This window comes from Xiphophorus hellerii, chromosome 13 (genome assembly GCF_003331165.1).
Source record: "Xiphophorus hellerii strain 12219 chromosome 13, Xiphophorus_hellerii-4.1, whole genome shotgun sequence".
In the NCBI taxonomy this organism is placed as follows: Eukaryota; Metazoa; Chordata; class Actinopteri; order Cyprinodontiformes; family Poeciliidae; genus Xiphophorus; species Xiphophorus hellerii.
In genome coordinates, this window is record NC_045684.1 from 27,874,332 (window position 1) to 27,889,707 (window position 15,376).

General features: G+C 40.9%; 1 protein-coding gene across 4 annotated transcripts in view; it reads left to right on the plus strand.

The window, feature by feature from the left end:
• Nucleotides 1-15,376, plus strand: part of ptprua (protein tyrosine phosphatase receptor type Ua) — a 197,328-nt gene that overhangs the window by 93,606 nt on the left and 88,346 nt on the right. For all 4 annotated transcript variants that reach the window (XM_032580837.1, XM_032580838.1, XM_032580839.1 and 1 more), the window contains exons 3-4: nt 539-810; nt 14,040-14,121. In XM_032580837.1, the coding sequence (XP_032436728.1) occupies nt 539-810; nt 14,040-14,121 (354 nt within the window). The remainder of the gene's footprint in view (nt 1-538; nt 811-14,039; nt 14,122-15,376) is intronic.

Consider the following 15,376-nt stretch of genomic DNA (forward strand, 5'->3'; position numbering starts at 1 on the left):
AATAGGAAAGCCGCTGATACATCTGCAAACCTCATTCTGAGATGAAAGTCCAATCTAGACACCCTGGTGCAGTTCTGAGGACAGAAAGTGATAGAGGCAAAGGCGGAGAGCAGGTAGCAGTGCAGACACACCAAATTCAAACAAATAGCCTGACAGGAACTAACAGATATTCTGAGAAGCATCCTTGAACCTGTCAGCTCTAGCACTTGGGCTCTGTTCCGGGGGTTTAAAAATAGGAAGATGGCAGGCAATCTTCGGCGGCTGAAAACTAACATGACATTTCTATCCTAGGAGTGTTCCAGTTGAAGCCCGACCAGTTAGATCCTGTTACTTTCTATATTTTGGCTTGTTTAGCTCTGTCTTGCAAATGCTCTGATATCTGCTATATGTGAAATATGCCTAGCTAAAGCTGCTTGGCAAGGTCATCTCTTTTTTTTGTGTTTTTTTAGTGTTGTAAACTTTCAAATCTCCTTTTAAAGGCTCATGCTGCAGTAAGTTGAAGATGTCAGTGGTAATCTCTTCCTGTTTTTCCCTTCAGGGTCCTTCATGATGGTCAATTCCTCTCAGCATTTGGGGGGCCAGCGAGCGCAGCTGTACCTGCTCCCCCTGAGTGAGAACGACACCCACTGCATACAGTTCAGCTACTTCCTGTACAGCCGTGACGGCCACAGCCCGGGGGCCCTGCAGGTCTACATCCGGGTCAACGGCGGCCCCAAGGGCAGCGCCGTGTGGAATATCTCTGGCTCCCAGGGGCGACAGTGGCACCAGGTGGAGCTGGCCGTCAGCACCTTCTGGCCCAGCGATTACCAGGTTAGACAAATACATGGACAACCCAACCCAAACGTAAACCGGATTGGGCTTTGTTAATGTCTGACGATTGAGTCAGGGTTCTTTTTATACTGTGTTGAAAGGTTGCCTGGAAGTCAAAGTAATCTAGCGTCTAAAATGTCTTTAGATGCTACAGTATATTACGTCGTTTTCCACAATTATTTTATTTTGGGATGCCAAAATTCGGCATACTGCAGGACATTCAAATGCCACAGTGTTTCTCGTCAATGTCGTTGAAGTCTGTTCAGTCTGTCATCCACACAAATAAAAGAGCATGGCACAACTTTAAACCTACCAACAGACGGCTGTCCTCCTAGACCAGGCATGTCCAAAGTCCGGCCCGAGGGCCAATCACGGCCCGCGGTCAGATTTCATACGGCCCGCAGCTTCGGTCTTATAATGTATTATTTATAGCCCGCCTGCATTGTCAAACAGAATAAATAAATCATAAAACTTAAAACTGTAATTCCTCCTTTCACCAAATGGTGGCAGCACCACTTTAATACTATCAGTCTGCCTTCCTGCAGCGAACCCCTCTCCCCTCATTTCTGCCATGGCCACTGCAAAGAAAACAAGTTGACAGTGAGGGCCGCCGCTTTCAAGAGAGATGGGAATTACAATACTTCTTCACTGAAAATCAAGGCAATTGTGCTTGTCTAATTTGTAATGAGACAGTTGCCTTGTTTAAGGATTTCAACGTAAAGAGACACTACCAGAGTAAACATGCTAACATACAACAAGCTAACAGGGAGTGACCGTGCTGAAAAAGTGAAGCAGCTCCAAGCTGCACTGGCATCACAACAGCGATTCTTCACGCAGGCCTGAGTCAAAAGAAAATACCACCAAAGCAAGCTACGAAGTGGCCATGTTAATAGCTAAACATGGCAAACCTTTTACTGAAGGTACATTTATCAAAGACTGTGTTATGAAAATGGTGGAGAACATTTGCCCTGAGAAGAAGCAAGAATTTGCGAATGTTTGCCTGGCACGTAACAGTGTGGCACGGAGAGTTGAGGACATGAAACTGAGTATTTTGAACGGTAACGTCTGTCACTATCAGCAGTGAAAAGCCAATCGAACATTTATGCACCTGGATTTATGGCACTTATTTTTATTAAACTCTTGAGTAAGATTTGGTTATTACTGTTGATGTTATGAACCTGTAGATGTGACACAAACTATTACTTTCTGAAAGATATTGTAAATGACGAGCAAAATTCACTTGTTTTAAGATTTAATAACAGACAACTTTGCATTACTTATAACTCCTGTTTAAAATGTTCTTGAGGCAAAGATATTTTTAAACTCATGTAAATTTAAGGTATTTCATACAGTTTGTTTAATGTTATCTGACTCTCCAGATATGAATGAAAGGCAGAATTTGGGTTTTTAGAGTTGTTCTCATCTGCCTGAGTGGCTTATATTTGGTTATTTTGTCATTTGAAAAATAAAGATAATTGTGACAATGAAAATTGTTTTATAACAGTGTGTATTTGCATGAAACTTTTGTAGTTAAAAAATGTCCGAACAAACTATTGGCCCCGGGCATCTTCACTTTATCAAATTTGGCCCTATTTGCAAAAAGTTTGGACACCCCTGTCCTAGACTAACATGCCAGGCTAAGAGAGCATTCATCACAGAAACAGCCAAAAGGCTCATTGTTCATTTGAAGTAGCGACAGAGATCCAAAGCTCAGGTGGGTGAATCTGTTGATAAGCACAACTATTAGACATGCTCCACACAAACTCTGACTTAAATCAAGCGTCGCAAGAAGAAAGTCATTCCGTAAATAGAGCAAGAAGACGTTCTGCTCCCAGTTACAAACCAACAAGCAAAAACACTGTGTTGGGAAAGCTAACCTTGCAAATCACCTTCCATAAAACCCGATGGTAGCAGCATCATGTTGGGAAGATGCTTGTTTCCAGAAGGAACAGGGAAGGGAGGAAGAGCTAAAGGGAAGATGGATGGAGCTAAATATGGGTCAATTTTAGAAGAAAACCCATTGGAGGCTTAAAAAGACTTAAGACTTAACCTTCTAACAGTGTTGAAGGTTAAGGTTCTAACATACAAATGCGTTGCAAATTATTGTTTACATCCTGAAGTTTTGTGCAGAAGAGATGCTGGAGGGCATAAAGACTCTTCTTTTACTTGCCATCCATAGCTGCGCTGCTGCAGTAGAAGTAGGAGTATTCCATTAACAAAATGAAACCTGAAGATGTAAGTATCATTAAATTAGTGCGGTGCACCACAGCAAAGGGAAAAATAACATAGAAAAACTGTTGAAGAATAACTCAAAACCACTCATATTCTTTTTTTCTTGCTCTGTGTTGGCTACACACAGATCCATTGCCCAGTAACGGACTGACAACAGCCCCACTGACATATCAGGAGCTGATATGTTTTAGGAAAAAGTTTGTTTTCTAGTTGTCATAATGTTGACAGTTTAGTAGCAAAACACTGCATCCATTTTTCTTTAATTTTTCACGTATACATTTAAGATTTAGCGCGTTATGTTGACAACTTGACAGCTAAATTCAATGAGTGACCAGCTGACTGTAGACGCATTGTAATGTGTCTGTAGTCAAAGGTTCAGTTTAAAGTGATGTGTGGATTATGACTGTGAACCCTCAGTTGGAAATGAACTCACTCTGTAGGGTGTCTGGGTTCTGCCTGTAGCAGATGAACTCGGTCAAAAGGTTGAGGTGGTTTGAGCATCAGATCAAAATGTTTTCTGGATGATTCTGTTTGGAGGTTTTTCAGGTTTACCTGGCAGAGAACCAGTGGCAGAGCCAGACCATGTACCTGGACTGGATAAACCTTACCCCCCTACCCCCCGACAAGTTGTACAATGTTGCTTTGGAAATAATGTCTGCTTATCCCTCCTGGATCTCCCACACCTCCAGCCAGTCTTTGGAAAAATTGAAAAGGCTGATGGATGGAATACCAGCTCTGCTCAGTCACTCTCTAAGCTCAACCACTTTCAAACCATAAACACCCGTCTGCCTTGAAATTTCAGTAAAACACACCTGTCGTTTTGGCATGCTTTCATCCTTACTAATCCATATGTAGTGTGTGGATTCAGGTCTTCAAATTGTGAGGCCATCATGCCATTTTCTTTCACACAGCACCCAGTATTTGCCTCTTTTCTGCCAATGCATTTATGTAACTCTGCCAGCAAAACCTGCTGGTAATTATAGATTTTTCTCTCAAATCCAAGCAAACAGCCCGCTTGCCAGCAGATATGGACCATATTTTGTCCACAGATTAAAAAAAAAAAAGGCTTCAGTGTGATGCTCAAAAAAGAAGCGAAAGCCTCTAATTATATTATTACATTTAGAAAAACCATGAAAAAAGTATTTGCCTCCCTTGTCACATTTAAATATTTCAGATCATGAAACTAATTTTAACATTCAACAAAGATAATATGAGTACAAACAAATCAGCTGTTTTCAAATGAGGGGAACGCTATCCAAATCAACCATGTGAGAATATAATTACCTCTTGTTTTTTTATGCTTGAGCCTCTCAGAGGTCGACTTGCTCCTGTCCATTGAATAATTCTTCATCATAAGTTTATGGATGAACATTTTTTTAAAAGTTACACTCATCTCTCAACAGCTCACAAAATGCTTTCCTTACACTCTTATCAACGTGCTTTCTGAACAAATATGCCTGTTTGTGTCATTTTTGATCAGCAGTAACATTTTCTTCCTTTTCTAAAGCCTGCAGTGCTTTTGATGTTGTTGGCTCTTTCCTGATTTCCTGTCTACAAGAAAGTCAATCAGAGTGATTTTGATCTGTAAGGTGGTCCTCTACACATGGCCGAGAAGTCAAAATATTTATTTCATAATTACAAAAAATGTAAGGAAAAAAATCTTTCGCTCTGTCTTTTCTTTCCTTCTCTTTCTTTCTTTCTTTTTTCCTTCTTTATTTATTTATTTCAGTTCCTTTAATTCTTTCAGTTCTCTTCTTTCTTCCTCTAAGATAAAAATCAAATAAACCAACACAATTGAGCAGACAATGATTGCTTTGCAATTATTAGGAATCATTATGAAACACTGAAAACGTAAGAAACGTAAGAAAACATCTGAAATTATTCCCAAATACAAAGACAGTCGTTTACTTTGCGTTTTAAGTAACCAGCTAGCCTACCTTGACCAATCAAAATGCTTGTAAGAGTGCGTAACGGCAGCCAGCCAAATCAGTGACAACCTTTTATATTTCACTGAAAAAAATACTTGTGCAAATCGTCAACTGGCAATCCACATTTTATGGTTTTCAATACATCTCCATCTCTAGAGGAGAAGCGTTAGTCTGATGATTTCCATGTGTTTTCAGTAGCCCTGCCACATGTTTACCAAGCTACTTTAGACTCAGTCTAATTCTTCATGGTGGTTTACGGTGTAGTTCAGTTTCTATTCTCCCACTCAACATGCATGTTTAAATAGGGCAGATTTGCTGCTGAGTTGTACAACAAGCCGTTTCAATCACAGTGTAATTTCTGGGTTGCATGTTTAGCTTGTGTCGTTATTTACTGGTCCATTTACCTGAGTGCTGCACTGTGATCAATAGCTCAGTTTGATGCCTCCATCGGTGCTGATGCATAATTAGTGGTATTGTGGAGCTTGTAAGATTTTCACGGCTGCATGCAGCCTTTCCTCACCTCATTACAGCTGATAGTTTATTTTTTAATGCGGTCCGTCTTCTTAGTAATCCCCCCCCCTCTAGTTCCACCCTCCTGGCCTCTCCCTGAAACTGTTGGTAATGAGGAGGCAGTGGATGTAGGAGCGTGAGTTTCGCACAAGAGTCAATTGACCTCAATTCCATTTGACCCAGTGTGTTCAAGGTGGGGATTGAGTGGTGGTGGGTGTTTGCTTCCATAACCTTGGTGCACTTTGAGGCCCACCTCAATAAATCAAGAGCTAGTTAATGGATTAGAGGCCTGAAGAGATCAATGAGGACAGCCTGCACCGCACCATCCTCAACTCTCCTGTCCTCATCGCCGGCACCAACAGCCAAGCTGATAATTAAAGTAATGATTTATCTTCCCTTTTGTGTGGATGTTGGAAAGTTTGGAGAAGCCGGAGGACTAGGGACAGGCGATCTCAGTGGAGTGAGCTGATTCGTACAGTCTACTGTGTTGTGTTGATGGAAGTTCTCCCAGCAGGCAAAGAGACAGACCTCCTTAACTTTCCTGTGAAGCTGAATCGTCTGCAGCAGATATTGAAGCATGAGCATCCGCACAGATGAGGAGCAAAGTTTGACTGCTTCATCAAAAGAGACAGGAATGAGTTTCTTATTACAGGCACAGCTTTTCTGGATGCTTGATGAAGTTTTGATGTGATTGAGACTGGGACCATTCCACTCAGCATGTTTCCCTGATTTCATCCAGATCTAGTTTGGGATCTTTCTCCTGTTGGAACAGCCAATTCCATCCATGTTTCAGCCAGAAGTTGTTTATTAACGGTGACATTGAAGACATCGGAGGATTTCCTCATCATTGCACCAACTTTGAGCAACGTGTAAATACCAGTAAAGTGACACGGACCCTGAAGATGTAGCTACTACCACCATATCGGACACTTAGTGAAATACTCTCAAGTTTGAAATCAGAACCCTGGCCTTTCCAAACACCCTTCTTGACGTTGTAGCAAAAGATTTCAATCTTTGCCTAATCTGAACCTAAAACTTTATTTTTCCCCAAATAGGATTTGTTGGCTTGTTTGAGAAGCTGCAAATTTTGGCTGAGCTTGAAGGTGTTTCATTTAAGTAATCACTTTTTTCCTGGTCATCTTCCTCTATATCCACTTTGTTTTAATTCAGTTCAGTTTGGCTTGTTTATACCGCACCGATTCATGACATGTCATCTAAAGGCACCGTACAACAAAAAGGTCAATTCAGGAATACCTTCATAACAGTGAATATAACACAGACTGAAACTAGATTAAATGCTTTTTTAAATGAAGGAATAATCAACAAACTTACAACAAATAAAATTGCATAATCATATCAGTAAAATGAAATTTTATTTTCAAGACATTTCAGTCTTCCAAAACATTCTAAACATTACAAACATGTACACCCGACATGAGGGCATCACCATGTGGATCTGCTGAGGTGTTGCTTCAAAAACCTTCAGCCAGACTGGCTTGGTGTTTCTCCTCTTCCTGTTGATGATAACCTAAAGATTTCCAAGAAGGCTTAGAGGAGGTAACTACCTCAACACAAACTTTCAAAAGTGAGACTATAACTCAACCTTTAGGTTGTTTCTGGTTTAGGAGTCGATTAACAAAAGGACTCCAACCAGCAGCCTGTGAATCTTTACCAAACTTTTTACTTCTGGTTCTGGTTCTGGTTCTGGTTCGATCTGCCTCCACAGAACCAGAACCAAACATGAAGAAGCAGCATTCAGCTTCTATCCACCACAAATCTGGAACAAACTTCCAGGAAACTGCCAAACAACTTTAAATCTAGACTAAAAACCCACCTGGTTAGAGCTGCTGTTGATCCATTACAAATGACCAAAACTATACTGACCAACGTATTTGATGTGTATTGATGATGACACTTGATAAAATGTATGTTTATTACTGGTTTCTCAATTGGTGACTGTATGATGTTTCTATGATTTTTTAATTTTATTTTTGTGTTTTATGATATAAATCACTTTGAACTGCCTCGTTGCTGAAATGAGCTATGCAAATAAACTTGATTGATTGATTGATTGATTTACTTCACTTCACCATCCTCCCAGGTCTGCAGTTGTCAGTGTTGCTGCTGTACCTTTCCTGACCCAACCTTTGCTCTCAATGTTCCTTTGAAATGCTGCATGCAGCCCATTGTGACCAGATTCTAATAAAGTGACACCAACCCAATAAACACAGCCCGTTTAATATCATCTTCCTTTCTGTGGCTCGGTGGTAGAGTAGTTGCCTTGCGACCGGATGGTTGTAGGTTTGATTCCAGCTTCTTCCTGTCACGTCGATGTGCCCTGGGCAAGGCGCCTAATCCCAACTTGCCTTCCAATCAGAGTATTGGTGTAAAATTGTGTCTGTAGTGTGAAGCACTTTGAGTGGTCAGTATGACTGGGAAAAAGAATTGGTGTATAAATTCAGCCGTAGCATTCTCCTCACTTGTCCCTGCCGACACTGAGCTCAGAGCGCCACTCCTCTCTCTGCGCCGCGCGGCCGATAAAGATCTGTGTCAGGTGCTGCCAGCCGACACATTGGCCCAAGCGCTGCAGCCCCTCCCAGGCAAAGGACGCTTCAAAGGGTCTGGAGGAGAAAATGTGTGTGTGTGTGTGTGTGTGAGAGAGAGAGAGGGAGAATGTGCTTAAAGTGGATGAGATAAAAAAGAAAAAAAAAATCTGCCAGTAATCATGGAGCGCCTCAGGAGGGGCACAGGCTGCACAGATATGATGGACTGTGATCAGAGGTGTTCTTGGCCTTGAGCATTACTTCTGAGATTTTCAAACTTCTAGTCAATACTTCTAGCTTCCACATCACTGTTGTTAAAACTATGGGTGCCTTTTTGGCTATTAATTAGAATATTTCCAAGTCCATCCAAGCGTTTAACCGTAGAGGGGATGAAAGTCCTCTTACATATATTGATCCGTTGAGCGGCAGTAAAAGCAAAGTGCCACTGCAGCAAAGCAAAGCAAATGTCCCATCAGTCATTTAGGTGGCATTCCTCTGACTTCTGGGATTGGATATTGCCCTCACTTAATGCCTAATCGAGTTGGAAGAGAGGCAGTGGAAAAAAATTACTAAATGACACATAAAAACCGAGACTTATTCATTTATATCCAGAGTAATTGGTTTGTAGCCTTGTTTCTGCTAAGTAGCAGATTCTGTTTTTTGTTTTCAGTTTTACTTCTTATGTTTTTTTGTTTTTTCCATTTTTTTCTCTCCGAAGAGTTTTTGCGGCGCTAGTGGCTCGTATTTTTTCCACAGTAGGCAGACAGGAAGGAGGGTGAGGAGAGGGCGGAAGACATGCGGCAAAGGTCGTCGGGACCGGGAGTCGAACCCTCGACGTCCGCGTCGAGGACTAAGGCCTCCAAACGTGGGGCGTGCTAACCCCCTGCGCCACCACAGCACGGCCCTTACTTCTTATGTTTAACTATCATCTGCTCAACTTTCTCTTTCAATCTCATAAGTATCCTTGTATCATGTAGACTTTTACTAGGCCATTCTCAGTCTGTGTGATACTCAAAAGAGAAAAAGTGCAAATGATTCATTGGGATGTAACAATAAAACGTTTTAAACCTGTAAATAATGCTTACTGTCAGCTTCACAGGCTTATTCTTTTTCAAAAGGTATATAGCGTTTTAACATTTTTGTGCATAATTTGCAACAATATTGTTTATTTTAGCTTCTCAGAGAACATGAAAAGTTCATAACATTTTGCATTCACAGCAAACCAAAGAGTCACTCAGGCTGTGTCTGTGTCCTAAACTGTGAACCACAGACACTTACAGTGGATTATTAAGGCTAGACTAACAGGTTTTTGTTTGTTTTTGATAATAAAGTTATAATTTTATGAGAACTCCACACCAAACTGTGTTAAAATGAGGAAACCTGAGCATCTTGTGAAATTATACTTAGTATTGGTTTTACAAATAAAGAAAAAATTTTCATCTTTTAACACGTCAACATGAAGTTATTATCAGCTGCAGGACTTTAAAACGATCATTTAAGCGAATGTCTACCAGAGGAAGAACCACAGACTTATTGAGCCATTCATATTAGATCTTGGTTACCATAAAAGCTTTTTGTCATTATGACTTTTTACAAAAAATGTTTACAACTTTATTCCAGCAACAGCATCTTCATTCTGCCAATAGCTACTATTTTATGACTTTTTAATTTTTTTTTAATCTCTTCGTCTGGCCATAATACTCAGTCGTACTTGCTTTACTAATCTCTGCCGCCAATTTTTTTTCACTGTCACAAACGTCTCCATTTGTCCTCTATGGAGGTACATACTGGCATGTTTCAAAACCATCCTTTCCTCCTCCAGTACCTGTACACCAGTGTACCTGTGCTGGTTCTCCTGGCTTTAACAGCCTGTCAGTTAATTTGAACACTGCTGCCACCTAGTGAGTGGAGGCCTGTTTATCAGTCAAGCATGAATATAAACAATAATAAAGTTTGTCTGCTTGTCGCCCTCTTAAGGTGACAAGTAGTGTTCGTTTCCCACCACAAACAAGTTTTCGGATGTAGATCAGAGAGTTCCAGTTTGGTCTCCGTTAACAACCATCTTCGTCATGTTTGTGTGTCTCCTGATTGGCACAAGACAAAGTTTAAACGTTTCCTATTTACAATAGCAGGAGTGTGATTGCCTCTTTTCCATCAAGCCCAGATTTGTGAAGAGCAAGACTGACATTTTTATTGTCAACATGTTCTCCATTTTAGCTGCAAGTTTCTCCATATTTGTCATGGATATTTTTCTTGCACGTACTTTTCTCCATACGTTCTTTGGACATAGACACACTCCATCATCTGCTGCTATAATGTGAGGACATGTGAAGGAGTTGAGGAGGTGTGAATACTTTTGACTTTCCGGTGTGTTGGTTAGGTTGGGTAAATGTTTTCCCCCTGCAGGCCGGTTGCTTCTGCAGCGCTGCATCTCATGAGCCAAGCAGGAAGCAGCAGGAGGTGGACATTACAATCCTTGCATGTTTTTTTTTTCCCTTTCTCTTTTTTATGTGCGGCTCTATCTATCTTCTTAACCATCTACGCTCAGAGCAGAGCTGCTTCTCTGAGGTGAATTTGTTTCTCGTGTCATTTCCTTTGGTTACCGCTGATGACACAGAGCCCTCTTCTTGTGAGCAGCGCCCCCCTGCTGCTCCCCTCGAATGAAAACTCACTTCTCCCTTCACAGATTGTTCCTTTGCCGTGTCACATGCTCCATTTTTTTTTCTTTTCCTGGTGCCCATTTTTGTTAACAAAAGAAGAAGCTGAGAGAGATGACTGTGGAACAAAATCACCTTCAGCTGGATATGTTCGTTTGGACAAATCTGTCTTTTCTGTTGTTTGTTTTTTTAAGGACACTGTTGTGCGGAAAAGGTTGAAACTTTGCTGTAAAATATTTAAGATGCCATCACCCATGTGGTGGCAAATATTAATAGTGTGACTTTTTCCTCCCATATCTCTTCCCCTGCTATATTTTTTCTCCTTCTGGATCTTTTCATCCTGGTTATTGCCTTATGATGCAATTCTCATCTCTCCTTCTGGGATTTCTCCCAGTAAGATGGATTCCACCGGTAGAATTTCACCTGGGCCAATCAGCGAATAGAAGGACAATTCAATTGAATTCAGTTTATTTAGCACCAATTTATAGCAAATGTCGCCTCAAGGCGCTTTACAAGTTGTGCAGAGTGACACAGATTTTTTGCGCTGTTTTAGAATTGTAGTCTGTCTGAAGTTTTATCAATGGCAGCAGAGGAAGCCGTTCAGTCAGTGTTGGCCACGCTTCTAAAAATTGAGTTAACATCAACAGCCACTTCATTCAGATCAGTTCTTCTCTCTTCGAAGTGGAAGGCGGTTGCTTACAGCGCAGGAAATTTCCAGTAAGCTTCTTACAAACGTCACAGCCAAACGTTAGCGACTGGGTAGAATTTAAAGCCTCAGCGGAGGCCACTCCTCCAGGAAGAAATCGTTTCTCAGTAGCTGAGGGTCCAGGCTCTCTGGATGAAGTAAAGTGTAGAACAAAGGACTGTTTTTTTTTTTTTTTATCAGACTAGCATCTTTTATATGTTTGAAAAAAACACACACATCTTTTGAATATGAGCACATAGGACCGAAAAGTTTGACTTACCCAGGCAGCTTCAGCATCCTGGAAATCTGACAGCAAAATGTCAGTGAGAAGTAAAAATAACAAAACTTGTTAACCTGAAATCTGTGACCTTGCTTAGCAGGTTCAAAAAATATAGTTGAATAAATTGAAAAATGACCCAAATAGAATATAACAATATCACCAAGACACTCTAAATTAAACTTCTCTGCAATCCTAGAAACTCAAAGTACAAAACAAAATGTATATAAGGGCTTAAAAAGTGGATTCTGCATATGTCCCCTTTAATATTTTGAGAAATTTTGTGCCATAACATTGCCTTGTTTATTTGTAGTACTGTATTTTTTTGTGAGTTTTATTGGGCAGAGTTTTATGGGCGGCCATTATCTCTCTTCGTCAAGCAAACTGTCTAATCTGCAGTTGTGCATGCCGTGCTGGGATTGAGTTTTAGCAATTTGCATAATAGCTTAGTGTTTGCATATGCACAGGTATTGGACACTGATGCTTGTTTTTTGGCTGTGCATGTTACAAACACACCCACGCACACCGCCACACACTCTCTCTGAGTGAGTGCAGATGCAGAGGAGCTTAGTGTCTCAGCGCAAAGCTGAGCAAATCGATGCTGGTGGGTGCGTTGACGCGTGATGAATTGAGGAGTTAATCGGTCAGACGTCCCTAATGACCCGACATATGAATGAAAAATAAAAATAAATTAGTGGAAAGAAAAGCTTAGCCTGTATCCATCCACCAAGGCCTTCGGGGTTATTGATCGGCCCCCGGCACTCAGAGCCTGAAGCATGGCCAACACTGCAAATCTCTCGGCCATCTGAGCGCACGCTCACAGGCGCTGGGCTGCGGACAGATGACCGGCAGCGGTAATGTGCACACCTCATGTCAGAGGCATATACCGCTGTCATATTAGCACCTGCTAGCTCAGACAGAGCGGCTCAGTAAAACGTGGAGGTTCTCACAGGGGATGGTTTGCAATTAATCTTGGGGATCGTAGAATGACCGTGGTGCATGCTGGGAAGTCACTTTGAGTCTCTGTGTGCGCCCTGCTCACTTAGATGAGTGAGTTCATATTTAGGCTGTGTTAAAGGATTCCTGCTGTGATCCTCTGGGTCTAATGAAAGTACCAGTTGGAGAAGATGGTCTAATGAAACCTGTAGTATTTATTTCTAAATCTGAATCTAAGAAATAGTTCCCAAATTTTACTCAGGTGATGTATTCATTTACAGTACATGATGCAACCATCAGCCAGACTATCCTCTGGAGCTTTTACACAACAAATAAGAATGATAGTTAACAGATCCAGCAAATTCAGATACATTTTGGTAAATTAATCAAAATGTTGAAGCACCATCTTAGTCTTTTCCTAGTGTCAAAAGAAAAAATGATTAAAAATTACATTTGATAACCAGTTTTTGATGAATACATTAATTCAAATTGAATATAAAAAATGCTAATATATAAAACCCTCCAATCTAAAATGAACATTGTTATGTTGAACATATTTGGCTACCTAATAGGGCTGTTGCGATACACTAATGTCACGATACAATATAATACACAATATTCTGCTCACAGTATGATATATACCACGATATTCAGCAAACTACAATTCAATTTGATTCAATACATTTTTAAGATTTTCTGAAAAATTTTAGAGGGACAGAGTGATGTTGGTGACATTCTGTGACAGTTCCATAGACTTGGATTGAATTAATTGAACTGATAGTGTAATACTGGTGTAATAAATGTTGTTTTTGTTGTATATTTCCTTTGTTTAAATGTTATTTGGTAATTGTAACTGGTTGTTTCATTTCCTGTCATTTTTAATGAACATGGGCAACTGGGTAAAAAATGTCATGTGTGATAGTGTCATTTAATTCATGTGGATTTGACATAAAACTCAAAGTAGGATTTAATGTATTGATGCTCGTGGATGAAAAATCAATACTTTCTGAGGAAAAAAATATCGATAAATATCGTAGAATCGATCAAATTACACAGCCCTGTTACCTAATAGTTTTTACACAGCAAAACTTATCAAACAGTAAATAATGTGTTTGTGTTTTGATGCAAAAATCAAGACAGATTTTAAGTGTCACTGATATCTCGTCTCTGGTTTCCCAGAAAATACAGAACCGTGTCAGTGCAGTCGTGCGGTCATGTTCTTATGTGATCAGAGGATTATTAATGAAACAGTTACCCATCATTTAACTGCCTCTAGACTGGATTCTTGTATTATGGATAGTTTAAATTCAGCCAGGCTTGTATTAAGCATCTACAACTGGTTGCAGTAGTTAGCAGCAGTACAGTAGTTACCCCTTCTCTCTTAATTTCCAACTCCCAATGAATGTTGCTTGTCAAAGTGCAAAGCTCTGTAGTCATTTCATTTTTCCATCGTCTCCACAGGTCATCTTTGAAGCGACTGTTTCCGAAGAGCGGCAGGGTTACATCGCCTTGGATGACACCGTGCTGCTCAACTATCCCTGTTGTAAGTAGCAGATTCCGCCGTGTTCACAGCCTACCTGCTGACCCTCACTGACCCCTCTGAAGGCGTCCAGCTGACCTGTCCAGAAAACTCCACATCGTCCCAGAAGTGACTACAGACCACAATGCATTCTGCTAATGGAGGAGAATACATAAGCACATGCAGCCTGTAGCTGTCAGGCTGCTGGAGGTGCAGCTTCGCAGCGGGGTTCTGTCTCTTTTGTCCTGCTGAATGCCTGACCTTTTCATCCAGCCTTCAAGCTCCCAGATGGGAACTTGTAAAACTACTGCGATGCCACAGGCGAAGGACAGCTAGGAGCTGCTCTGGCAGAGAACCTTACGTAGCTGGAATTTGGTGGAACATTATATTCAGTCTTTTGCTATGTCGCCTTCATTGTTAGGGAAATGATCTTTTCACTGTCCTTATCATCATCAGTTGTGTGCTGTTGATCCAGACATGCAGAATGAATCTCTGGGAAGGTTGGTAGGAATTTCATGCTTAGGTTCCAAAGTGGTCCAAATCTCACAAAGCTCCTTTCTTGGTCCACTTTTCTCCATCATCCACTGACTCCAGTTTGTACAGTAATAAACCACAGTGCTTATATGGATGATACTCAGCTCTGCATTTCTATGTTACCGCGTGGCTACAGTTCCCATGTTGCTGCAGCTGGCATCGGAAAGAGTCACATAAACAAGACACAGTTAGTCAGCGCGGTGCACAGCATTGCTCACCTGTCACCATTATATCACTCATTACAGGGTGACCCAGATCTGCATGCTATGCATCATCATAGTGTTGTAAATGCAGTAAAGGTTGTGAAACTCGTCCCACGAAAATAAATATCTGGTGCGCACCAGCTACTTTCTCGTGCGTACCAGATCTCTTAAAAAAGTTTATTTTTTATTTTTTCATTCAGTGTCTCTTTAGGGGCTCCTGAATATAAATCTACATATACATTTCTATCATATGCTGCCAACCTTGCCTCTCTCTTCCCACCCTATAGATATTTTTTCTAGATTCACCACTGCCCACATTGAATCTTTTTTTGTCAATTGCAGGATGTCTGGACGTCAGTTTGTGACCTTAAGCTTTAAACAGATTTGGGTTATGAGGAGGGACAATGATTGAAGCTCACCAGCAAGTCAGACAATAAAAGAAATGGAACTTTTTGAGAGGCTCAGTCAGGCAAGACTTAAATCCAATTCAGCAATTTGGCATGACCTTTGAAGGACTGATAATGCTCAAAAACCCTCGTAGA